Raw genomic sequence first — 27468 nt, forward strand, 5'->3', positions numbered from 1 at the left:
TATTTTAAATAAGTTTTTTATTTTTGAGTAAAGACATGGAAGCATCGAGAGGTATTGCGATATTTTATATACAACACATACTTTATCTTAGCATACTAAACAATACTGACTTTGAAAACTGTACAAAATTTTATATCGGCCGGTTGAAGATGGTTTCGATCGGCGGTTCCATAATGTCAACCTTTGTAAGAAATTCTAAACAATGGAATCTCCGCAACGGGTAACAAAACATTAATTGACCGTTTAACAATACTGGACGGAGGATTCGCTGATATTATTGACTTCAGATTAATGAATGAATTTCGATATCGCATTCGTTTTCATATAAATTCGATTAATCGTAGGTTCAATCACTTATTTTCTTCTATTTGTCTTTCGAATAAAACCACGAAGGATTATCATTTTGAATAAGTCCGCTTTGCAATTGGAGTTACTCTACTTAATGATTTTATTCCCAAGAATAATAAAGCCTACATTGAAATCTAAGAGATTTTAATTATTAAGTCTAAAACTTTGGCAGTTGTATAGGTACACAAATTAATGAAATCAAATATCAGTCTATAAATTGTCGTGTTAGTCAGACAAGTCTGTTTTGTTAAATGATAGTTAGAGGCGAATGTCGATGATATTTTAGCACCTACTCGAGTATATACATATGAATTACAGCAAATAACGAGATCTAGCATTACTAACGGTATTACAACGAGTAACTATTAATACTACAACAATAATATAAGCTGAGTTATAGATACAGTCTTATCTTAGTTTTTACAGAGCTAACAAATATACTTTAGCAATAAACACCTAGGTTTTTAGCTTAAACTAATAACAATAAATGTTAGTCGTACGGAGACGACGGTCGGCTTCGTCGAATTAAGTCTTATGATATTATTCTATAATACAACAACCCATTACATAATTTTCTATTGTATAGATTATATTATTACATAACTTATCAAATAAATATTAACTAAATTATTCGTTGTCGCAACGACATACATAGATGCAAATAGAGTACTACGTACTGTAAGTATGGATCTATAATATTCGTGAAAGGAATTCTAATGTATTAACATTCGCCTTTGGCAGTTCGATATAATAAAAGAATATTATTGCACATGATAAAATATGTAATCTTGCTTTCTTTGGATTTCTTGGGTTCTTCTCATTTTAGTCTCTTTTACTGTCACTTCGAAATTTGCCAAGAGGTTCCACGGATCTTGACCTAGGTGCTCTGAAAATACAAGAGATCCAATTATTATTGTTTACATTTGTTTAAGTAGCAACCTAATTAAATACTGATAAAAGTATAGTTGTATACTATATACCATACCTTCTTCTTGAAAGCGTCAGTTCTATTTTTCCTTCCTTTACTTGTTTGAAAAGCGATATGGCCCCAGCATGGCTCAGTCCACGTGTCGGCACATTGTTTACTGACAAGATCTCGTCACCTGAGAAAATGCATTTGTAATTTTAAATAAGTAAATCAACATAATATAACATATTAACAAAGTATATAAAAGTTAGGGGTACCTTCGAAGACAGTTCCCTTGTCAGCCGCTTGTCCGTTGGGAAAGACTGTTTTTACGAATATTCCCATTTGTCCTTTTGGCGAATCTGTTCCTCCAACAATACTAAACCCGAGGCTCTTATGACCCTGACCTTTCCAAAATTCGATTTTGTGTATCGTGCTATGTGAAGTGGCATAGTGTTGGGTATCATGTTGAATGGCAGCATTATATTCTTGTTGTCTTGATACGTGAGCGCCATAGTTAGGAGAACATCTTTGTGATCCGACTCTGCTGAAAAATCGATTTCGACTACTGTTTCGTAACTGTTCTGGAATGCTTTCAAATGATCTGTTTTGGTATAGCCTTGGTACATGTTTAATATAATGCGAAGAGTTTTCTTTAATTTCATTCGAAGCATTATCGCAACTTGTATATTGATTTACTACCGCTGGTGGTCGTGAGGTATGGATGGATATAGGTCTATAGTTGTTGCTATTTATATTTCTCAGGGTCGGTGAGGACCTCATCGAAACTTCTATATTAGTTATATTTTGTAATGACGCTTGTGATTGTGAGTACCCATGGCGTTCTAATAATTTCTCATCATCACTTTTTTGGTTTGATAACATTGGATTATTGCTGCCTTGAACACCAAATTCACATTTTTGGTTATTCTCAGATCGTTCATGGGATCGTCCATTAGTATTTCTAACATTCTGTTTATAATATTGATTTTCACTGGGAAAATGTGTTTCAATAGTTATTTGATTTAATGATACTGGTTTATGCACTGTTTGTGAAATAATATCAGGCGGCACACTTGATATTGTATGTGTAAGATGTTGTTCTACGGGTTGGCTGTTTATTATTCGACTCAACGTAATAGGTGTAATTTCATCATGTGCCATAACTAGATCCACTTGATATCGTTGAAAAAGAGCTCCTTCTTCAAATGTGGCTTCCGATGAACAGGAATTGACAATATGTTGAACCTCTTTTAAAGATGATAATCCTCTAAGAACTTTACCATTAACATTTACTATTTCATCACCTATTCGAAGTCTACCATCCCTATGCGCTATACCATCAAAGTCAAGTTTTACAACGATGTACCGAATTTCGTAGTTTGAACCTCCACTGTCAAAGTCAACTCGATGTTGAGCTAGGTAGACTCCTAAACTTTCATCTAATCTTGATTTGAGTAATCGTATTTTTCTAAATCGCTTTGTACAAGGCCCCCTTCCGAGTATGTCTGTTTCTGGAATTGAGTGCACCTGAGATACTTTTTCTGCTGATGAAGCATTTTCGTTAAGATTTGGCGTAGAAGAATGTTCTATTGGTAATAGTTGTGAGTGTAAGAATTTAATTTTTCTTGTTTGCACGCGTTCATCTAGTGTAATAGTCTTATAAATGTACGGCGGCTTTTTATTTAATGTTTTCTTTGGTAAAGGTGGAGGCTTAGCATCGTTGTAATCGATGGATTTATGGTGGTTAATATTGGAAATTTTAATATTCTCTTCATCATCATGGTCGTATTCGGTGCGAGTACTTTTCTCCAAAGGAAATAAAGCACATGGAGTAGAACTTCGCCTAGCCGGAACATGAACTCTGCTCACGTTTATTTTGTGATTTAAGCTTAACTGTCTAGAAAAAGTTCCATGAGTAATTTCATCTTTACTACTCATATTCATATTTGATTCTGTACGAAGAGTTCCACACGAAAAATGACTTGAGTAACCAGGAGGTGAATGATTGCTGTGTTCATCAGTTGGCCGACCGTCACTGTCGTATCCAGACTCATTTGAACTTACGTAGTTACTTAATCTGTGAGCTTGAAGTACTTCTTGATGTATACTTTGAGAAGAAGATGTTAACTCAGCTTTTAGGTCTTGCGCTGAACCCACAAATGAACAGTATTCATAAACCGGCAAACTGTTCCTATTTCTAGGTATTAGCATCGGATCATAATCAATAGGCGCTCTATGTGAAATCATAGATGATCTACGAGGAACTTCATCATTACGTCGACAAGGGTAGATGGCACCGTCAATTTCGTTAATGCTTCTCATCGAGTTTCTAGAGTAATCAGCATTGTGCGTCAAAGAATTAACAAGCATGTTATCTTCGGGGACGGATATATTATCACTGCTTTGGTATCTCTCTTCTGATCGACATGCTGTCATAAACATTCTATCTCTTCGACATTTCGGTGACTTTCGGTCTATCCTTTCTGAAAAGCTTTGTCTCACTGAAATTGATCTATGTTGAGACGCTATACTGTTTTCTTCTGGTAACACCGATAATTTGGATCTCAAAAATGCATATGGAAAATTCGGCTTCTTACATGTACCATTGCCTGATTGTCCATCTAGTTTTGGTATATTATCACAACTAATAGCTTTAGTAGAAGAACCCACTAAAGTATCGTCAGACAATAATATCTGATGCTTTTGTTTAGAAGGAGAAGTCTTATTTTCATTATTAGTATTTTGTAAATCTATATCATCTGACGGATCATCAGCCTTCACGTAGGTAGATAGATGTGAAGTTGAACAACTTCGATAGAGAGTTGGACCATTTGCCATTGGATAATTTTCATGACCTTTCTGGTTATTGAGGGATTGGGATTTAGAGGAATTTAACATTCCGGTCGAACCCATCCGATGAAAGAAAGACTTGAAAGGGCTTGGAGATCTATCCCTCGAACCGCTCCGTATAGAGTCAGTGTCGTTTTCTTTCTTTAAAGACGCTGAATCAGAACTGCTTCGACCCATTCTCCAATTTGGCTTCTTCTTGTATTGTCCCGATACGTTTGATAAAGAATCTTCCGCTGAGGATTCATTTGATGGGGTTGGTGACTGTTCAAGCGTTTCTTTGACATCCGTTTTCTTCAACATATCTAATTTCTTCCCCATTCGGCGACCCCACGTAGCAAACACTGTAATAAAATAAAAATAATATGTTTACCAGTGAAGTTCACCGCAATGGAATTGATTGTGGTTATAATCAAAATATAATATCGCTTTAAGTTTAATTATGATCTTCCTTTCAGAGTATATTTCGTTTATTTATTTAGGAATGGTTGTATTACTGTCTACATTTATACTTCTGTTTACCTTTCTTCATCTCCTTAACATCGTCCTCCATGACCATGGCGGGGAGTGCGGTGACGAGCGTGTAGTCGTGTGGGGCTCGAGGCCCGGCGGCGGCGTCTCGGCGCGGAGACGGCGTCGCGACGGCCGGCGGCCCGGTCACTTCCCTGCGCTTCGGCCCGCGGAAGAGGCGCATGATGACCGATCACGCAACCATCGCGCCACACCGCACGCGCAGATTGCTCTGGGGAATTCAAAATACTTATTTTTATTTTGGTTTAATGTAGTCTTATAAGTAGTGTATTTACGCACAAACTTGTTGGGTGTGTTTCCACAGTCTAAAGATTATATCTGTCCAGATTTCTCTGTAAAAAATTAAATATAAAAGTTAACTTGATGAGAGCATAACACTAATACAGGTTAAATAGAAAATAAAGGCAATAACAAAATAAACACTCTACATATAATGAGCCTTAAATAAGACATTCTGCACCATACGAGTACACCAGACTACAGAGACCCTACTAAAGAGTAAAGCTCAAAGCGTAGCGGATGGCACTTCAGCCGTCAACTTACTTGCTCCTCAAGGAAGAATTTTCCGACTTTACGAAACTACGTAAATCGAGACAGTCTTTGTTCATAACACGAGTCGTTATACCGTAAGATCTCTTGTGTGTACTGCTATCTTATTAATGACGGTAATAATGCCTATGTTACCTAAATCCATTTAATCTTGGTGAATAGTGTAATATAGAATATATTGTTGGTGCCTCATTTAGCGAACTATGAACGCATAAAAACGTAATCAATACCGTACATCGTTTACCTATAATTGCTTCTCAATTACATTTTAATCGATTTCCCTCAATAGATGTACTTATACTAACTTGTGTAAAGGCTTGTGTAAAGTTCGCGTATGTTATAAAAAATTAAGCATTAACCGATTTCTACTAAATTACGGTTTAAGTAACAATGAGTGTTAAATTAAACATTACAGTGTATAAGTATTACAAAATTGACTACTTTATTAATAATATTTATAACGTTAACAAATCTTTGGTTAATTGTATTATAAAAGTATATTCATAATATAAACGAAAATGACACAATAATAATAAACGTAATGTGCTGGTTTTATATCAAAATCATTGAGAAATGTATTTGGCCTTTTATCTATTGTATATTGTTATTAATGTCTGTTAGCTAATATAGTAATAATAAATATAATATTAGGTATCTACTATTACTAATTATAGCTAAGATAAATAGTATTTTATAACATTTGGATTAAAATCTGTAAAAAAATATTAATTTTCTTCGTCGAATAATTGTATTATTCGTACCCTATATAAACGGATCTTAAGATAACCTTTCTATAACAACATTATTTACCACTACAAAAGGTTACAATTTAAACGGCTGCGTATACTCGCTATATGCTATTAAAATAATAAATACAAGCAATCAAGTCTGTCGATGGAAACAGGACAAATAACGGTGATATGTAAGGATGTTGATCGAACCGAACTATCATTAGGCAGGTACCTCTTTGATTGACACTCACTTAAATAAGGAGATATAATTTAGTTTTCTTACTATACGTTTATGCTAATTTATCATACTGTGGGGGCGTGTGAGTCATCGTAATGAGTGTCAATAGTAGTGGTCGGACGGGATCGCCGGAAATCCATGTGGTTCCGAGATACTAGTCCTCTAATAACTAGCTGTGTACTAGGGATGTCTTTGATCGATTACTCGTATTTATTTTTTAAATGAGAATAACGATTTTTTAGTATATAATAAGTAATGAATCGAACAAGCATTATCACAATATCTGAAAGCGATTTCAGAAACCAGAAAAGGCATTTCAGTTGTATTGTATGTGATTTATAAAAAGTTTTTTGGTTTTGTTTTATATTTACGTTAACCAACTGCCTGGATAGCGCGCTAGTCGGGTGATTTTTTTTGCCGATATATTCCTGCATGTGTGGAGACGAATTGAAGGTCGATTTTTTTGCAATCGATCCTCTAGTCCTTGATATTTTTGTGGACATTTTACATTTATTATATTTTTGTGGAGTTTTTCGGGAAGAATCGTCATCCCTATTACAAACTAGTCATACGGCTTGCTTCTCTAACGCCCTATTTTTCCATTCAAGAAATCTATTATGGACAGTCATATTGTAATTACTATAGCATCCTGTTCTCGGTATGGTAAGTTATATTCATTGTTATTCTCTGTACATAATATTATAAACGGCATGATAAATAATTAAATATAGCCACTTTAAGCCTTTCGATTTACCTATCGTTCTCAAAGTTTTATTTTTTAAGTGTATTTTTATGAGGTTGAAAGGACTTTTCTAAATCGGACATTTTAGGTATGTATATAGAAAATATAAAAATTTAAGAAAATATTGTGTAAGTTATACCTATATGAAGCGGAAAAGTGTCCGCATAACTATACATAATTATGCATAATGCGTTTCGCATTCCCTAATTAATGTAATGATCGCCGTCATTATATCTCACACGGTAGTGCAGTCGGTAAGGATTTATCATTCACTATAATAAAATTATACCACTTATGTAGACCAGATATTATTTCAATGATAGGTAGCTACTACATTGAGTCATGTTCCTCGCTAGGAACTAGTGGTTATAAATTCGGCTTCTCAGTCTGGAGCTACGAAGGTTAAATCCTACGCATTTCTTACTTTTCGACGCTATGTAAGCATATAAAATTAATTATCATTTGTTTTAACACTGAAGAAAAAACACCGCGAGGATACCTGCGCGTCTGAAAATTCTTTAAAAAGAAATTGGCATAAAGATGTCTAGCGCGGTAGTGGTCTATGTTTAAGTATCTCTTACTCTATAATAATACTCGTGCCCAGTAGTGGGAAAGTAATGAGTCGACAACGGCGTTCCTAAGATTAAAAAAATCAATTACGAACGATTAATCGATTGTTTCAAAACAAGTGACTGACCGATTTACAATTTATCTAAACCCAAATACAAAGTAGGAATACAAAAACGTAATAAAATTAAATAACATCAAGTAATAAAAGTTTACCTCTTTAAACTACGATCTAACGGCAACGTTTATGGGATATTTAAAGCACGGTACGACCACTTTTAATTATCTCATCGGAAATAAAAATTTATTATCGTGTGGCTGTTGTCTCTGTTGCCACGGAAATGGTGTCGTGCGGTCAGCTTACAAAGTAGTTTCAAAATCAATGCCCGGAGCACTCGACTTCGGTTACGTTGATTGAAAACATATTAATTTAATTCTATTTTTTGGGTGTTGTTGTCATTTACGTAGCAAACGTTTTTTTTAAATAAGTGGCCAGATCATTAACCGGAACATTTAATATAATTTTATACACAAGTATCAAAAGAGGATGCAGTCCACCATGATGGTAATGGTCGCTACCTCCCACGGACATTTGTTATCCATCCCAGATAAGATAAGAGTGCTACGTGAGGTTGGTCTCAGATGCTTTGCTACCCCCGAAGACTAAATATCTTACGCTTTTGGATTTATTAAACTTTGATTGTCCAAAGAGAAAAATCATATACGAATGTACAAGCACATGCGTGTGTAAACGAAGCTATCTTTAAAAATCGAAAAATAAAAAAACGAATAAAAAAGTAACACGACACTAATATGACGTTATCGTTTTAAATCAATTGTGTTGTGTAAAACAAATTTAACCGTTTTGCAAGAGACTTACTCGTACCTATGTATGTGCGGTGGCAAGTTGTGGTAACGTGCGTTATAATTAAGTACCTACATACCTAGATATGTTGCAGTAACCTCTTGTTCATTTTATAATATGTGACCGGGCAGCATTCCTTTTGTGTTAGAGGGTGATCAAAGAGGTAATAAAGTGGATTATAAAACAAAAACTTTAAAAACAAGATTTGCTTACGACCTACTAAGTTTAGTAAAATTTTCAAAACCAACATTTATCGGGCTTTAAAAAATATATTTTCTTAAAGGCTTTATCAAATATGGGCGTTAAATGTTTCAAGATTGTATTTTTAGAAAAAACGAACGAAAGGAATTAAAACAGCGTATCGTTAGTACCCGTTACAAAAAAAAATAACGAAGTAAGTTTACCTAAATAACTTAGCTATATTTGAAATCAAGGACTGCGTTTATTTTCCTAGATGCACCCAGGATAAACAGCAAATAGCTCAGTAATGCTATAATTCCAAGGCATTCAGCAAAAACGCGTCGTCGTGACAGCCTCCACGAATCTTGCTGGCACAAGATTTCTAGATTACCCCACACTTAAGATTCCTAGCGGGTGAGTGTAGGGATGCCGTGCAAGCCTCCATTCCTGAGCCCGATTTGTTTATGTGCTTAGTAATTACGTTCTTCTTAATGGCGCCAGCGAAGACCCGCATTACCTCTAAGAAGGTACTTAAGTATTTTGCTACCGGAAAATACAGCCGGCTCAAATACGCAACCGTCGGAGATGATTCAAGAGCTTCAAAGCGTTTCATTTTTGAGGTATTCACAGAATTTTAAATTTCACGTAAAACTACTTTTTGCACGGATTTGTTAAAGAATATGAATAGTGAGGAATTAAGAGTGTACCTAATCAGAGAGTATTTTGTTTCTTTATGCAGAGAAATTGAAAGGAAAGTTAGAGACATTGAAAGGAAAGTTAGAAATATTACGATCATGCAATACAAGTACAAGTTATTTGTAGTGTTTTTATTATAAATAATATTGTCTCTATTTAGATATACTTAGTTTGCTTTATATTCTTTGAAATAATATGAAATAAAAAAAAAACGATATTTCATATTTTACCGTAACCAAAAACCTATTTATCCTTGGCGTATATATCGTATATTAAGAATCATTTCATCTTAGTATTAGTTAATTTTCACTTTCATTCAAGTCGTCGTATTTATCTTTACCTAATGTTGTGGACTCATAATGCAGTGTTGTAATCGTTGTGTTTACACTCAATGCTTTGTTTATGACAGACATGGAGTGCCGATGTGTACCGTGCTTGACGGCCATTGACATCGAGGCAGGTGGGCGCTAACTAATACGCGCGGCGCTACTCGCTAATAGCGGACTCACGAAACTAAATAGTTAACTATCCAAATGACTTAACGATACGTAGAGTCACTATACTGTTTCGATATGCAAATTGTTTTCGTCAGGCTCATGATGAATTTAGAATTTACATATTTGTTTTAAGTCTAGGTATTTTACTTATAATTCCTTTGTGAGAAGTGCGAGTGTATTTCCTGGTGTAAGCCTGAACATATTGAGAACTAGCAACAAACTCCAACCGTAACTAATCCAACACAAAAATCGTATCTCTGCCGATAGACGCGAATAAACTGTAGATCGCAGTACGAAACACTCGAGCGCTGGCACGTTACACTAACGCCCCAGATGTTACACTGTTTATGCGTTAAGCCCTTTGAATTTACCAGAAATCTCAATGCGGTTGTAAAGTTGCTAGTACATAAGGTTTATAAATACGGCGGATGACTCACCTCATGCCAGGAATTCTCATGGAGCAGACGCTCTGCGGCCGCGCAGGCGACGCTTGACTGAAAATCAAATAAAAAGTAATGTTAGTTATGTTCCGTCATAAAATTAACACGTCATTTATTTATTGGATGGAAAGGCGGCCTATTCTATGGTATTTTCTACACGTATGCGCACTAATTCAAATTTCAATTGAACATTAATTTTATTCTCGTACAAGCCAATATTTAAGTCATCGGAATTCAAACATACGTCGTTAAGTTCGAAATTGTTAATTATTTAACATCAGAGTAGATGTTTAGGTATTACATACAATTTTATTAAAACGATTTATACTAAATCGTATGCGTGTTCCTCAGATTAACATAATTATGTTGATGATCATGAAATATTAATATATTTACTCAGATTAAACTGATGCGTGACGCAACCATCACCTTAATTACTTATACACTTTGAAGCGTTGAAATGTTTGCTAATTCGGTTCAATGTTAATTGCTCTTCGCGATTTTTATTTAAGGTAAAAAGATACGTTTAATAAAAGTCTTTTATATTATTCAATTTAAATTCTGACGGCATCTTGCTAGGCGACGGTTTTTTGTAGCGATTAAATTATCGTAACAAAAATTCAATCATCATCAGTTCATAGGATGTCAAGTAGCCGATATAATCCATATAAATATGATAAAACGTGCAAAAATCTTTACAATAAAATATTTGGGCACATCAACATACTATATCAATGCCTAAGTAATATAGGCACATCCACATCATGCTTAATGCCTTAAATCTTAAGCCAAATCTCAATTAAATTCTCGCTTTACAATGTACGCTATAAAAGGAAAATCCAAATTGGCAATAACGCGGCTTGGTCTATCTTTTGTTATTCCGAATTGCTAAAACCGATCATAAATTAATTACTAGAGAACTAGGTAACTTACAACTCCGCATACCTACAATTAAGTAAATAATTGCCTTATAATAACCGGCAATACCTCATGACTTCTAATAAAAAAGTGAGGATCATCATGCTAGCGGCGTGAAGGAATCGGAAACATAAACATTCCATCACGTAAAGAATGTTTTATCGCCATCAATAGGACAATGGGGCGGCTTTGTAAGAGTGGCTAATGGAAACCTATGAGGATCGGAGCTCGCTCGCCATGACATGCGAAGGGCGATACCGCGTTTATGCTATGCTAATTCGAGTGTAGACATTCTGGACTACGTTGTAGGTTTACTCGACATGTAAGCTTGAAAAGACTTTTTAGAATATAAAACACTGTAACAATACATTTTGTAATGTACGTAAATCGATAAATAACGTACTAACTTTGTAATAAAAAGTGATGTCTCCCAGATAATCGTACAGTTGTAAGAAAACAGTCTTAAAGCAAATAATCGCTCATATCAATAACGTGGTATTGGCGATACTAATAAATATCTAGATACACTTCTACTATTCAACGAACGAATGTATTACAAAATTATCGATAACAAGTTTAAAGTTACCAAATAATAGTTACATTATAAGCAATTCGCACACATCATAGCGGTACAAGCAAGTTCTAGTCACGCTAGGACTATTTTTGTAGCGGTTTTCTTTAATTATAAAAACAACGAGTATTTACTGTTTTTTAAAACAAGGTATTATTCATTCGTTTTGCTACTTTTCGGGAATACCTAAATTGCCGTTTTAATATTTTGTGTTACACGCATTCCATACTCGTATTATTGTATACGTTAACGTTATTGTGCATATTAATCAAACTATAAGTGAATGTTAGTTTAAAAGTAACAAATTGTCATGATTTGTAGGGGATGAAATACTGTGTTGTGACGAAGTTGTCATTTATTTGTAATTATAATGTGTTTGAAAGTTTTATTGTGTGATGTAAAGGAGATGTTTCAATTTCGGCCATCTCATGTACACTATATCTAAAAAACACGAATAATTTGTATAATTGAAGAAAAATACACATATATTTTGATAACGTAAAGTATTCCTGTTTAAAAATATTTAAAATAAGCATTCCTCATTGAAATATTAAATATGGCGGAATACTGTCAATGTCAAGTTTTCAAACCTGTCGATGTCGGTCAGGGAACCTATGTGTACCCCACACATAGGTTACTATACTCTTTGGATGTCGGTAATTCTGTATTTCGCTGTTTTTGTCGTAAAGTTATTATTACCTTAGTACTTTACAACCTGGCTTTTGTTTTGGGTATCCCGTCATTATTTCTGAATTTAATTAATTATTTATAATAATTATAACAAAACCACCTTTTAAATAGTATCTGGTTTAATAGATGTAAGTGACATGTCAAATTAAAAAAGAAGAAGTTGTCAATTTGATATGTGTAAAAGTAAGCGTTGAATAAATATGTACTGATGAGAAGATTCCATTTTAATCCTGAATATGTTTCTACTCTGTGCTGCTTACGATTTTGGACTGATTCTACCTTACTTGTTTACCCAGCTTATGGACTCTTGTGATTTTCGTGCGATCGCTGTGGATTGTGTTGACAAGGATTCAATATCATCAGGTAAAATATACATCAGTTAGTTGTATTAATCGTGAAATAATCGTTAATAATTTTAAACTAGAGAAGCTAATCTTTTTACATTTCTCTTTTTTTAGATAATTACATTAGCAAGACAAGAACATTCTTGGGATGACAAAATAATCAGTTATTATTGCAACTGCATCGCTGGGAAACAAACCGTACTCGTAGGTAGTTGCGCTCACATTATGACCATTGTTTGATGTTTGGGCTGAGCTCGTCACAGGATATTACAGAACCTGCTACATGATTGGATGAAAATATTGATAAGGGAAGATATTGAAAATGAATAAATAATGTATCTAAGTGAAGAATGAGTAAAATATTATCAAATGTGTACTTAAAGTTGTTTTATTTACAAACTTAAATGTTTTAACTAAAATAAATTGGTATAGAAGTACATATTTTGGTATGTTTGTTTTAAGTCAAGATTTATGAAAGTAAATATAATTATAATTAATGTTTATCAAATATAGGCATTGTTTATCAATACATACAAAACAATATTTATATATCTACGCCCATTCGCATAAAAAAATATATTAAAAAGTATATAATGTATATAGTAAGTTAAAATAGAATGACAGATGACATTATTACTGTAATCACTACCGCCATGATGGTTTTCCATTGTTGTGTTGCAAGTTTAAGTGTAAATTATTGTTTTTTAACAATTAAACGAACATGATTTGAAGAAAATGAACCCCTTCGAATTGTTCTTTGCAAGTTTTCTTAGTTTTTAGTATAGTGTACAAAAGGTGGCCGGGAGCCCATACATTTTGAAACATCTCCTTTATATAATACTAATGGGGATTGTTATGTGTGCCAGGAGGCGACACACTGTCGGATGGCCGAATGTCATGATTTCCGAATTTAATAATTATTTTGTTGTCGTCTTAACAGCAATGATTGAAAAATTAATATTAAAATAGGTAGTTTGATATTAAAATAAACTCATCTTGTGGGTAGTATGCACCTAAAATCCCTATAAAAGTCTGTGATAACGTCGGCTCGGGTAGTCAGTTTGGGAGTCGTACGTTAACCATCAAGGTGATAAGTTGTTTAGTGGAAACTATGCTAGTTGGCTGATAAAAGTGTTAAAAATGGAATAAAAGTATTTAATGTGCTGCGAATTGGAGATTTTCTGATAAAATAAACCTCAATCTTCAAATAAGTTTTCAATATGTAGGCATAATATTAGCTTGTGTGTACAAAGCCGCCGGACATCACTAGTTCCGGTAGAAACTCTACAAAAAGCATAATCGTGCACAGTGCGTGCCAATAACACACAAAGCAAAGTATAAACATAAATCTCATACGAATATAGAGCAGAGTTTAATCTGTGTTGCATAGCCGACAAATCAGTTTTTATTAGAATTACTAACGCTGGGCGAAAAAAAATACAAATACATTATATTGAAGGGTCATACAGAACCGTTTCACATTTAGCCTGTTGTTATTAGAAAGGTTGTTATGATAAGTGAAGTGAAGTGAAGTTTTTAGGTGGTAGAACCCTTTGTGGTGCGACTCCGGCGGCACCACCGCCACACCTATTTCTACCTAATAACAGCAGTGTTTGGCGCTGCTGTGTTCCGGTTTTAAGGGTGTGGTAAGGGAGACAGACTTTTCTGAGGCGTTTCAGCTTAGCCCTCAGGGGTAGCGGCGCATCTGTGGCCGACCTCAGGTAGGAATATCTAATCATATCTGGGGTTAATTACAGATGTCCATGGGCGGCAGTAGCCACTTACCATCAGGTGGACTGCATGCTCGTCTGCTACGCTTATATTATAAAAAAAAGGTACAAATAATTTTTTTGTAATAATATAAATGGTACCTACTTATAATATAATATTTTATATAACTTACTATAACCACCTATAAACAATATTTATGTATCAAATATCGGAATTTCGAGATTAAGTTAATAAGAGTAACGAAGATAAAGTTAGTTACTTAACTGTAACTACCCGTACTGTTATACTTAGATTAACTATATACCCTTAAACTATTGTATTGATTGTAAGTTATTCGTCAAACAATATTGTTTGCAAATTATTAAAGTAGTAAAAGCTAGATTATTTTCCTCATCAAAAGTGTAAATAATCGGCCAAGTCAATATGATAAATGATGGTTGCACATCAGGTATTCTCGTTTATTAGATTGTTCAGTTGCAAACGATGGCCAATTGAGTATGATTAACGTAGCAATTTGTTATAATAGAAGTGATTTTTTACACTTGTCTGAAACAGATCAATTGCTACCAATAAATGAAATGAGTGGAGCAATTTAACTTAAGTATAGCAGCAAACGAGAAATGATGAATAGTTGAAACCAACAAACGCAACAAGAAGTAAAAAGAAATTGCACACCATTGTATCTTTTCTAAGTAGAAGCAGCAAAAAAGAATGTAGCCGACCCGATGTCAAGTAGTCATTGACGCCATTGCATAGGTACCTACATACATATTTTATTTTTTGATATAAAAATTTAAAACTAGAAATTTTACTAAAAGTCTTATTACGTCATATTTTATATAATATGAGAGTGGCAGACAAGCACGCAGTCCACCTGATGGTAAGTAGCTACTGCCGCCCATGGACATCAGCAATCAACTTCACATAAGATTAGATTCCTACCTGAGATCGCCTAGAATGAGCCGTTACCCCTGAGGAGTAAGCTGGAATGCCTTTGATAAGTATGTCTCCACCACACTATTGGACACTCGTTAACCTTTTACTTCTGGATACGGTCCTCCGTCTCGGAGTTAGATGGCACTAAGCCATATTACTACGCATAAGATGGTTGATAAGGATAACGGCTTAAGGTGTCCTCTGAACTGCGAAAGCGCTCATGAAGCCGCGGTCACCCATCATTATATTTTCTGAATAGGTTACGAACGACTTGAGATAAAATCATAGCGTCTGTTCGACACTACGTAGCGCTATTTACAAAGATGTAAAAGCAAGATTAAATGTAAATTATACTAACAATTCCTGATAAATAGATCAATTGGCTGAACGAACGTGATCGAAGTGTTTTATAAAAGGTTTCGTAAACAATTTATAACTTTTCCTTTGTCTTTGTAATACGATCTTTCAAATAAGTTTTATACAAGTCTAATCGGAATAGCTGCACTGTACAACAACAAATCATAAACATGTAACAAAATTCCTACGATGTGGCATGCATCAAGGACTTTATAACTGTGTACAGTTTTCCTAGAAAGTAGCGTTCATGGTTATGAGTTGAATTGAAATTCACGTGCGATGCATTTTTAAATTATATTACTAGATGATATTTGAACACCTGCCTATTCAAACAACGTGCACAGAAATGTTTCACCGTGCACTTGTGAGAACAGGAAAATAGTGAGGAAAACTTTTTATAAGTTATTTATATGTTACTATTATGAGTTGAATATATTATTCTTGGTTAAATGTGGTAGAATCCTTAGTGGTTCAACGCCGGTGGCACCACCACAACTTTTTCTGCCTCATAAAAGCAGTGTTGAGCGCTGCTGTGTTATGGTTCGAAGGGTTAGAGTATGATAGCACATGTAGCATCACATCTGTAGTCGATCTTCGGTAGGACTTTTATCTCATCTGGAGCTGTTGGCAGATGACTATGGGCGGCAGTAGCTACTTACCATCAGTATGACTGCTCGTTTGCTACTTCTATATTTTAATAATTATAGTTTAAAAACTAAAAACCACGCTAAAATCGCACAAGGATCGTTAATCCTGATTCCTGACGGTTTTGATGAGGAGAATGGGATAAAATTATTAAAATTTTGTATTGTCATCGGTTCTTGATAATTGTTCATAATTTTAAACTAATCGGACCGCTGAAATTGGGTAAAAATCGAGTTTAAAGATTCCATTACATACATACATACATACAGGTGAAGCTAATAAAAGCGTGGTAAAAATATGTAACCAGCTCAATCAAACTAATGTAGACAAAGTGTCTCAAAGAAAATATTGAAGCATGCCAAATCATTCCGACTGTGTTCATAACAAAGAGAACTCTTGCGTGAGTTACTTTGTATGATATTAAACGCTCGGAAAAAATAAATTGCCATCGTGTATCATTAAGTGGTGCGTGTAATTGGATATCACATAAAAGGTTCACCTTCGCAACATTCATGAATTTACTATTTCACGGAATTTTAAACGTTATACTTTTCACGTTACCTGAATTACTATTGGTGTTATTTTATATGATTAAAAGAGTAAATGGGCATGCTGTCCACTTGCAGTTAAATACTCAGTCAGTAGTGGACATGGTGGTTATAAATTCGTTCATAGTGTGTTTTGAAGGCCGGAGTCACACACCCTCTGTGTGACTCCGGCGGCTATTTCTGCCTCATAACAGCAATGTTAAACGCTGCTGAGCTCTGGTTTGACGGGTGTGGTATGGGAGACATACTTTTCCGAGGTGTTCCAGCTTAGTCTTCAGGAGTAGCGGCGCATCTGTCTGTGCGCAAGTAAGAATATCTAATCCTATCTGGGGTTGATTACAGATGTCGATGGGCGGCAGTGGCCACTTACCATCAGGTGGACTGCATGCTCGTCTGCTACTCACTACTAAAAAAAATCATACACATTGTTTACCCATAAGCGTCAAGTGTCATTAGGGTTTAGGCATTAGTTGTAGCTTAAATTCATTAGGCATATTATGACTGAAGGTGGTAGAACCCTTTGTGGTTGGACTCCGGCGGCACCACCGCCACACCTATTTCTACCTAATAACAGCAGTGTTAGGCGCTGCTGTGTTCCGGTTTGAAGGGTGTGGTAAGGGAGATAGACTTTTCCGAGGTGTTCCAGCTTAGTTCTCAGGGGTAGCGGCGCATCTGTGGCCGACCTCAGGTAGGAATATTTAATCCTATCTGGGATTGATTACAGATGTCCATGGGCGGCAGTAGCCACTTACCATCAGGTGGACTGCATGCTCGTCTGCTACTCACTGCTAAAAAAAATCATACACATTGTTTATCCATAAGCGTCAAGTTTCATTAGGGTTTAGGCATTAGTTGTAGCTTAAATTCATTAGGCATATTATGAATTTCACCTGAGTCCAACTACCCACCAGTATCTATATTATCCATAAGAAACATAATCTTTGCTTTTATGTCCTTGTTTACTACATTCTTAAAATACTATTGACACCATAAAAGTCTTAAAAGCGCTTTAAGTGTTTCTAGTATACATTTTGGAATTATCTTGGTTTTAACTAGCGTAAAATATTGTTTGTTAATAAATAAATATGTTTATTAAACATACAGTTATTGAAATTAAATATATTTAACCTTTGTAGAATTTTATTCAATTACTGAATGTCATGAAAACTAGGGTACATTATATATCAGGCCATGATAACGATTAAGTAATTGGATGATAAGATTACTCTTAACAGATATCATAAGTACTTACCTAATAGACGAGTTTCTATCCTGTTAGTTGGTTTTAAATAAACGGAAGACAACGTACGAAAATAGAAATAGTATGTACTGAATGAATCAACCTACATACTTTACAAGTAGTTGTACAATGTAAAACATAGGTGGATTATATGAAGGTGGTAGAACCCTTTGTGGTTCGATTCCGGCGGTACCACCGCCACACCTATTTCTACCTAATAACAGCAGTGTTAGGCGCTCCTGTGTTCCGGTTTGAACGGTGTGGTAAGGGAGACAGACTTTTCCGAGGCGTTCCAGCTTAGTCCTCAGGGCTAGCGGCGCATTTGTGGCCAACCTCAGGTAGGAATATCTAATCCTATCTGGGGTTGATTACAGATATCCATGGGCGGCAGTTGCCACTTACCATTAGGTGGTGGACTGTATGCTCGTCTGCTACTCCTATATTATAAAAAAAGGTGGATTAAAAAGTATTCCTAACATTTTGTACAATATTTATACACTTCAATGATTACTAAATACACACTTGGTCATTGTCACCTATGTACGATAACAAGACAATTATGTAACATGCACCATTGACGTGTTGGTAAACAGCTGGAAATTATTCATTCGAATTACCGGCATCTGAGTGGGCGGTTACAACGCTATAATCGCGAAAAGGAAAGCGTCATATAATCACAATGAAAGGATTATCACACGGGCTTCATGGGCAATTTGTCGCGTGTACAGTTAAGCAGAGAATTTACAAGCGTGTGGGCGGGCGGAAGGCGCACGCGCACCGTGGGCGGACAACGCCATTGACGAGAAATGCCCTTGCAGCGCCTCTACCTACACGCCGATAGCTTTTACGATCTGCTACAAAACGTGCTTTAATAAAAGTTCTACACCTGACAATAGCTTCGCTTGGGTAAACAAAGAAAACAATGTAACACTATTTGTAAATGGCCGTCCTTTTGTTGGGACGGGATTGTTAATTTTAAGATTTTACTTTTATTTTAATATGCTAATCCTTTATGGTGTTGACGATACTTTTTTTCTCTTTTTTCATCTTTCGTTTAGGCGTATAGGGACACTAATAATCGCTCTTAACTTAACGCTTGCGATAAGACTATCCAACGGTGTCGGAAGCGTCTCCGCTTAGCGCGAATCACGCGTAAGTAAATCAAATACATCAAGCGGGAAGACATTAATTGTAGGCAATAAAACATATCGGACTTAGTACGCCGATATCTTCAACTATTTCCCGTCACAAAATTGGATTTCAAACAGGTATGCCCAAGATATTTACAACGTTTATAAAGATAATCGAATACATAATCCCATTCAGAAAACGATATCTACATTCAGTAAATGTGTGTGTACAAGAAATTGTATATAATAGTCAAAGTATTTTAGTAATACTATTTTTTTAGAATATTCGCTGTCAGACATGAGTGAATGATTTTATCGGAAGTAGCTAAGTGTTTTTTGTGTTAGCCACTGATTTTTTTACTGTAATTTGGTAGTTTCTTTTTTCGGTGCATTTTTCCGATATTTGCCCCAACTGCTTTAGGAGCTAGTCTTTATCATGTGCATGTAAATATTTTTTCCTTTATGCTATCAATTCTCCTTATGAATTAACAAAGAGACGCATTGAGCATGATTAGACACGTATCCTCCTAATTCCTTGAAAACAGTTTCTGTCTTACGAATACTGTCGCCTAACAAACAAACCAACTTGGCTTCTGATATTTATTTATCAAAAAAGAAACAATAACCGGAAACGAGTGACGCATCGTTTGATAAAGCCACTCCTGATCAGCAGTCCATACGAATCGCCGGGACTCATCAAATAAATAAACGCAATTGACGCAACTCTGTCATGTCCTGTGTGCTGATCACTTATGCTTTAAATCGCTTATTGTGAAATTATTTTGTCGTCAACGACATGACTTTTATTCGCTTTTGAGAGGGAATATCATGTCGTAATAATAAAAAGTTAAAATGGTTTGAATGTCGCCGATAAAAATATTTTACATAGCTTTGACGATGTGACTGAAACAATATAACATTATTTGCATTGATATTTAACGGGTAGTTATGAAAAGCAAGCAATTAAGGTATATACCTGCTTAGGTAACATAGAATTATATACTCTGGAAAGACGACTCTTTTCAGTTGCATCGATCGCTTTACATGGGGTATTTTGAATTAAAACTTATGAGTTGCATTTTTCATTTTTTAAGCAAGGGACTTAGTAAATTGGCGTAACTAAACACTAGTAGTATTATTGTACAAACAATTGAAATAAAATATTTTCAAAATTTATAACATAACTGAGAAATCAGTCAGCGTAAAATGACTTTCCAATGCTTAACAAAAATTAACACGACTTATTTTAAGTTATGATGATATTAAACTGCAATCGCGCACTCTTTCTTTTTAACATTTCAACTATACTTTTACCAGATCGACGGATACCACGCTGTGGGTGATACATTTTTTAATTCGTTTTACTTTTACGGAGCAAGTAGATCGAATCGCGGTGCATTAGATATATCCGGAACTCACGGTTGTGATTTGTTCCATGTATGATGTGAATTCACCAATTAAAGCAATTATCTTTAGCAGTTTGTTATGCTTCGCGGTCACGGAACCATCGAGCTTTTTCGTTCAAACGCGTTTATGTAGAAAATGATTTTTACGTTCGTTAAGCTAATTGATGGATTCTTTTGATACTACAAAAAATGGTACCCGACGAAACGAATGTAACTCACCAAATTTTTACTCGTAAGTATGTCATATAACATACGTCCCAATTTCGCTGACAGCTTTTGAAAAAATGTTATTAGGTATGTGATACCAAATAAAAGGTTTGCATCAGCAAACATTCAGGAAATCTTCCATATCTTCGCTCTATATAATTCACACAAGTGTGACTTTTGCCTTAATAAAATATTGCGCGAGACTGTCTTTTTTTATGGTTTGGGTTTATCAGCGTGTGGTTCGACCGCGTTTGAGCCCCTGTGAATGACTTCCAATTTTTTTAGGCAGGCAGGAAAAAATGATGTTTTCGGGGTGTTCAACCTTGTTCTTAAGACCGTGTTCTATTCGAATTAAAATACCGTCAACATCGATTATTCGTTCAGAATCTATACCAAAAGAAATAGATAAAGATATCAGGAGGCACGGCAGTGCCTCCGCCAAGTCGAGCCTTCCTTAATTTATAACAGTTTCATAAAATACATTCAACTTTTATGTTATTTTAATTGAGTCCCAAAAAAACAGTTATTATGTTGGTTTACCCATAAAGCTAATTCTTCCGGGTATTTTGTTCATATATTATCATATTATAATTGTATAAATAATAAGTGTTAGGTAATTATTCCTGACCAAGAAAGTAAAATGTAATAAAACAGAATATTTATTTATTTAAATTTATACAAGTGGGACTTCATTGAGCAAAACTAGTCTTTGACAGTCATTCCATAATACGGATATATTACGCACAGTAGTAAAAAGTATAATTACTCATACGTTTTTAAATTTCTTTCCTTTCTAGGCATCTCGCACATAAAAAAACTAACGACCGTGAACAGCGGACATAAAAGAAATTGGATGTAAGTACGTACCAAACATCTATAATTATCTGGTGCTTTACTTCGACACATGTGGCAAAGATTATCTATTAATAAATTCTGATTCATTATCTCTGGTTTAACAGAGCGTGTGTTTATTAAGCGCTCGAAAAACGAGTTAATTTTGATCCCCAAAGTTTACGATCCAAATTTAGAAATTGTACCTATAGTTATTTATTCGCCACCTTTCATATTTTAACTTTTTTTATATTTAGCTAATTACCTACTCCTAAAAAAGTCTCACTATCTGTTACCAAAGGTCATCCGTACAGATGAACAGACAAGAGTAAAAAAAGGTTTATACTAAGGCGTCGTAACGATAAGCAAAATGGCTTTAAGAATTGACTCTAACATAAGAAGTTCAAATTCAGTACAATATATATACAAATTTTTCGAATCTATTGTCGTACAAGAACATTTCTCACGATAGTGTTAAGTATTTACAAAAAACCTAGCACGCACGTAACGTCTTTCGTCTTTGGAATCGTAATTTTAATTACTTTCCACATAACAGTACCACCGCCAATTATGGCATTCATCAACTGGATGTACATGATGATGCAAGATCGATTTAAACTAAGTGATCGTTACATTCGTAACGTGGTCAGAAATTATCGACAAGCCGCAGGTACTTAGTTAGTTACCTAAAAAGAATTGCGTGTTCTATTGTAGTAACGAGTATCCAGTGAAAGCAGTGTTACTCAATCGACGTAATAGGGCTCTTCTTCATGACGACACGACACGACGCGGCACCGTCACGGCACTGGCGCTAAAAACACGACAGCTATTCTTTAATTATTAAACGAACACCGGCACGATACGACACGGTTTTGATATATCATTATTGAATTTATTTATAAGATTATTATTAATTATACATTATTTAATTAATTTATTTATCGTATTAGATGTCGAATCAGAGAAGAGACATTTAAGAGGTTTCTAGCGGAGTCGAGGTTCCGCCCTTCTCCGATATATATAACTAATATCCTCAAATATGGAAGCTTACGTGTGTACAGAACACATATATAAAGATGTCGGCACGTCACCGAAATGTCTTCGCCGACGCTGATATGTCGTCATAGTGAGACAGCATGCAATAGAATATCATCAAATTAAGCGTCCACTGATGCCGTGGCCGGTGTCGTGTCGTCCCTATTAAAGAGCTCAATGGTACAGAAAAAGCGACTCCCGCCCGACGACAGCGATATCAAGAGCATCTTTCATTAGTAGAAATTAAAATTCCAATTAATACTTATGTATCTGAGATGAAACCTGTTCGCTTCCGGAATTACGCCAAACCTGTCCGAAGTCCAATTTGTTCTTTAAAAAGCATTTTAATGTTTGAACATTTCGTCCACATATTAATGGTTTGAGACCTGAGGTTATCAAATAGCATTTGGATTTGCATATCACGAAATGTCTTTCGATAACTTCAAGAGGTTTCAAGTGCTCATTCCTTGTGGTTTGTATAAATCATGACTGATCTGAAGTTAAGCTACAGGAGTTGGTTTGGCTGCTATTGATTTTAGTCAATGTACGCTTCTTTGCTTCTTAAGACAAGCTTCTCAGCCAGTCCCGATGATTTAATTTCCATTAGATAGTATTTGGTAAGTGGCTCAGGCCTCATTGGCTGTTTAAAATCATTTGACCCATTGTGCACTAATCTGTAACCTTCCTCTACTAATCCGGCAATAGTGTCGTCTTGCAAAGTCATTGAGTACGGCTAATCTCCTTTATCAAGTTTACATGCAGCAGTGGGGTTGCATGCTTATTGAGGTGATGGATTCTTAATTCGAATTTCAGACGAAAATAATTCCATTGTGACTGAATACTTGATTTCAATAGAAGGACAGTAATGGGTTGATGATTGTGATAATTTGAGGATTAGTATTATTGAAGTTCTATGATAGTTCTACTTATTAATGTAACGTATCTTTATATTTTCGAAGGTGGTAGAACCTTTTGTGGTTCGACTCCAGCGGCACCACCGCCACACCTATTTCTGCCTAATAACAGCAGTGATAGGCGCTGATGTGTTCCGTTTTGAAGGGTGTGGTAAGGGAGACAGGCTTTTCCGAGGCATTCCAGCTTAGTCCTCAGGGGTAGCGGCGCATCTGTGGCCGACCTCAGATAGGAATGTCTCTATCTGGGGTTGATTACGGATGTCCATGGGCGGCAGTAGCCACTTACCATCAGGTGGACTGCATGCTCGTCTGATACTACTATATTATAAAAAAAATACAGGCACCAAAAATACCTGTTACTAATCTGTGTTTACTACTTATAAAAAAGTGAACTTGATGTGACGAAAAAAAGCAACTATTAATTAGTTTTATTGCTCATCTGTAGTGCGTTGTCCCGCGTATGTTGTTAATAATTAATCGGAATGTTTAATTAAGCGTACGATAAACGTAACGTATATGACAAAAAAACAAGTTGTATCACTTGTAGCTCGCAACATAGTATTCTACCGGTTGACTGAATTAATGTAATGATAAACAGTTCTATTCCATGAGCACGCTCGATTTTATTTATATAATAATGGTAACACACATTGGTTTTACTTTGTTTATAACATTCCAGTATTGATATCTGTTGCGAATGCAATCGTGCGGTTATCATTATCAATAAGTAAACAGTACGAAGTGTTCTCGAGTGGCCAAATCTAGGTAATAAGAGCAGAGTTTGCCCTCAATTAGGTGGATCGACTGCCCAACTGGATATATGGATTGGAGTAGTTGCAAGGGAGGCATATTTAAAGGATATAGTATGAAAGAAGAAGGCCGATGTTTTCTTGTAAGGAAAAACGGTATAAATCTTCACAGTTCTGATTTGAAAACTGTTAGGCATAGAGATACTAATATGAAACAATCCAGTTAGCTATCAGGGGTACCAATACATCAGTAACCACTTATGATCAGCAGCATGCTTTTATAACAACAATTTAAATAACAAATTTAATATAGATTTATATAACGAGTCCAATAGGGCCTAATTATCTTACGGTTTCCTTAAACAAAGACAATAGGCATTATAAGCTTGTAAAATATGTATAACATTGAGTATTTTATGATTTCATATAAGACGTATGTTCTCACATTTAACACGAACATGAGTACGTTATTATATCCTTCAAACACACCATTTTGCATATTTACTTTCTAAGTCAAGTAATAATATAATTCCATACCTCAACACAGAATGTTAAGACAAGGATAATTGTTTTCGAATGCAAATATAACAGAGTGTATGTGGTAGAGCTAGAATTAACATGTTAGAGCGATTAAATTTACTATCGGGTTCTTAATCGAATACCGATTATCGATGAGAGGACGAGTGGCGAACGATAGGAGATGGAGCTGGATTTTATTCCTGTACAACGGGTTTTTCAAATCGATTTTTAGCTGTCACTTGCGTATTTTGTAATTACCGTAAGTGGCATGATATTGGAGATTGAATGCGAATAACACGTGGGGACTGAATACGGGGACAGGCACGGATTGTCGGAAAGAAAGGTCCGGCAAATTCTAAAAATAATCTCTTCTCTGAAAACTGCTGACTATATTGACAAAAAATAGAACACAGTTTGTAAAAAATGAACAAAGGCATCTTGAAAATTATGTACATTGTCTGATTGGCAAAAAAATTGCAAGGGAATACAATGTCTGAGTCCGTGCCTGTAAGCGTTTAATTATGGAAGCCTACATTGATGAATTGACCAGATTAATTCATGAGACGGTCGGGAGGCATCCAGGTCGCAGATGCGCGCGCGCAGTACTGGCTATCGCGGCCACACTCAATGAGCTCTGTTCTTCGATATACTTTTTTGTACATTTCCAAACACATGTTCGTGTTGAAGCGATACAGATAAACAGTAAGATTAAAAAGAAAACGTGCTTTATTTTTTCCTTCCGTTTCTGGTGTTTGAAATCGTTTTGCTATTATTAGTTCCATAATTCGCTACATTTAGGTAGATTACGGCCGAAATGGAATCCATTAAGCGTCTACGGAAAATAGTAAAAATAAACATGAGCTTATTAGTGTAATTGCGTTGAGTAGTCATATAACGGGATCGCAAGCATCATTAAGTTCATGTAGGCAGCAGCTGAGCTTAAATAAAAAGCTTCTCTTGCTGAGAGGTCGGCGGGAGCTCTTGCCACCGTAATCACGGGACCTGTGTTTATTATAAAAGCTCATAGTAGGCAGTCATTAGGACCTTTAATGTAAAATACTAGTCATTGATGGTCATTACCACTAAAGGTTTACGTTATGTACTATTTAAATTAGAATACTTTATAGAGCTCGAATTGAATCTAAAATTGTGATTATTACTGACTATGAAGATTGTATCTCCAGAGTAAAACATCTATCAGACAGCTAGGTTTATGATATAATCGCTATAAACGTACATATCAAACGTTTTTGTTCAGCTCTAATGTAAAAAACTAAGTACCATGCGTTAATTGAGGCGCGTGAGAAATTCCGACATAAACAAAGCCTTCGTCATTTGAAAATCAGTGGGATTATGTTGGGATTTAATTTCAGACGCGATGAGATAATCAATTACAGCAACTACCCGTGAAATATTTTAATACTGACTCACACACTCTACAATTATTACTTTAAACGTGTACCTAATCGTTTATTGGCTATATTTTAGGGAATTATTTGCTTTATGTCACTAATATGTTTATTATACGTTTAAACGTGTAATCCAGTAGCGGCTATATTTTTTTAGGAAATTATTTGCTTTATGTCATTATCAAAGTTTGAAATTAGCTTCGATTAATAATTTTTTGATTAGCCAGTTCAATAACACGCCCTCAGGATGTAGAGAAAGACGGAGGCCTGAAAAGAATACTGCGTAACGCGTAAAATAATGAAGTCTTTTAGGATATTCTTTCTTATTTTTGAAATATTAGTGTTTTCATTATACGAATAATAATAATGTTTTTTTTAATTTGAATAAATGTCGATGTGGATATGAATATTTTTTTCGGACGAAGAAAAAATATAACACGCTTACAGAAAGCTTAGCACACAAGCAGACGATGCCTATTGAAATAAACCTCGCTCGCTTCATCAACAGCTGCTATTCATTCCTTTTCAGTAACTCTTTAATGTCCGACTTTAAGTGTAAAAATATACGTGTTTTTGACGCTCTAGCGACCAAAGCGGACATGTCTTTTGCTTTTTGAAATCTTGCCCAACTTACAAGTGGAGGCCACTTTTTATTTGGTTCTACGCCATTCTTTTGAAGGTGAACTTTCTATATAATAAGCACATTGTGCCTTCTGAATTAGATATTTAAATTATTTTTAAAGGTCAAATTTTATTTGTGTTACAGATAATAAATTGTAATACGATTTTAACGACACGGTTCAAATAATATCTAAATTACGTGACCAAAATAAACAAAAACCGAAAACTATTTTTAACACAAACTAACGTATATTTACAAACAAAGCTGAAATACTTACTGCCAACTAAAAGTTAGACACAAACAAAAATATCCGATAACTGAAAATCACAAGCCATAAGTCAGCACAACACTTGGATCGGGGCACTGGAGGCGACGTCACTGAGCGTGGTTTCAGCGGTCGCGAGGTCGCGTTATCACTGGAATAACGTGGAGAGTGTAGAGCATCGATCCGTGCGTGATAGCCAGACGCGAGGTACGGACGGTGCGCGCGGCGCGACTGCCAGCCGGGACGAGCGCACGCCGCGA

At 35.3% G+C, this 27468-nt stretch overlaps 1 protein-coding gene across 1 annotated transcript; it reads right to left on the reverse strand.

Moving 5' to 3' along the window:
* LOC140752264 (uncharacterized) lies at window positions 1-27438 on the reverse strand. Its single transcript, XM_073086490.1, has 6 exons — window positions 27221-27438; window positions 10139-10195; window positions 4628-4847; window positions 1534-4449; window positions 1334-1451; window positions 1-1234 (listed from the first exon to the last, which is right to left on the reverse strand). The coding sequence occupies exons 3-6, from the start codon at window positions 4797-4799 to the stop codon at window positions 1171-1173; spliced, it is 3270 nt and encodes a 1089-aa protein (XP_072942591.1). The 5' UTR covers window positions 4800-4847; window positions 10139-10195; window positions 27221-27438; the 3' UTR covers window positions 1-1170.
* Window positions 27439-27468: the final 30 nt, after the last annotated feature.

The sequence above is a fragment of the Epargyreus clarus genome, unplaced genomic scaffold (genome assembly GCF_041222505.1).
Source record: "Epargyreus clarus isolate Ecla_fem2 unplaced genomic scaffold, WU_Ecla_fem_2.2 ptg000003l, whole genome shotgun sequence".
In the NCBI taxonomy this organism is placed as follows: Eukaryota; Metazoa; Arthropoda; class Insecta; order Lepidoptera; family Hesperiidae; genus Epargyreus; species Epargyreus clarus.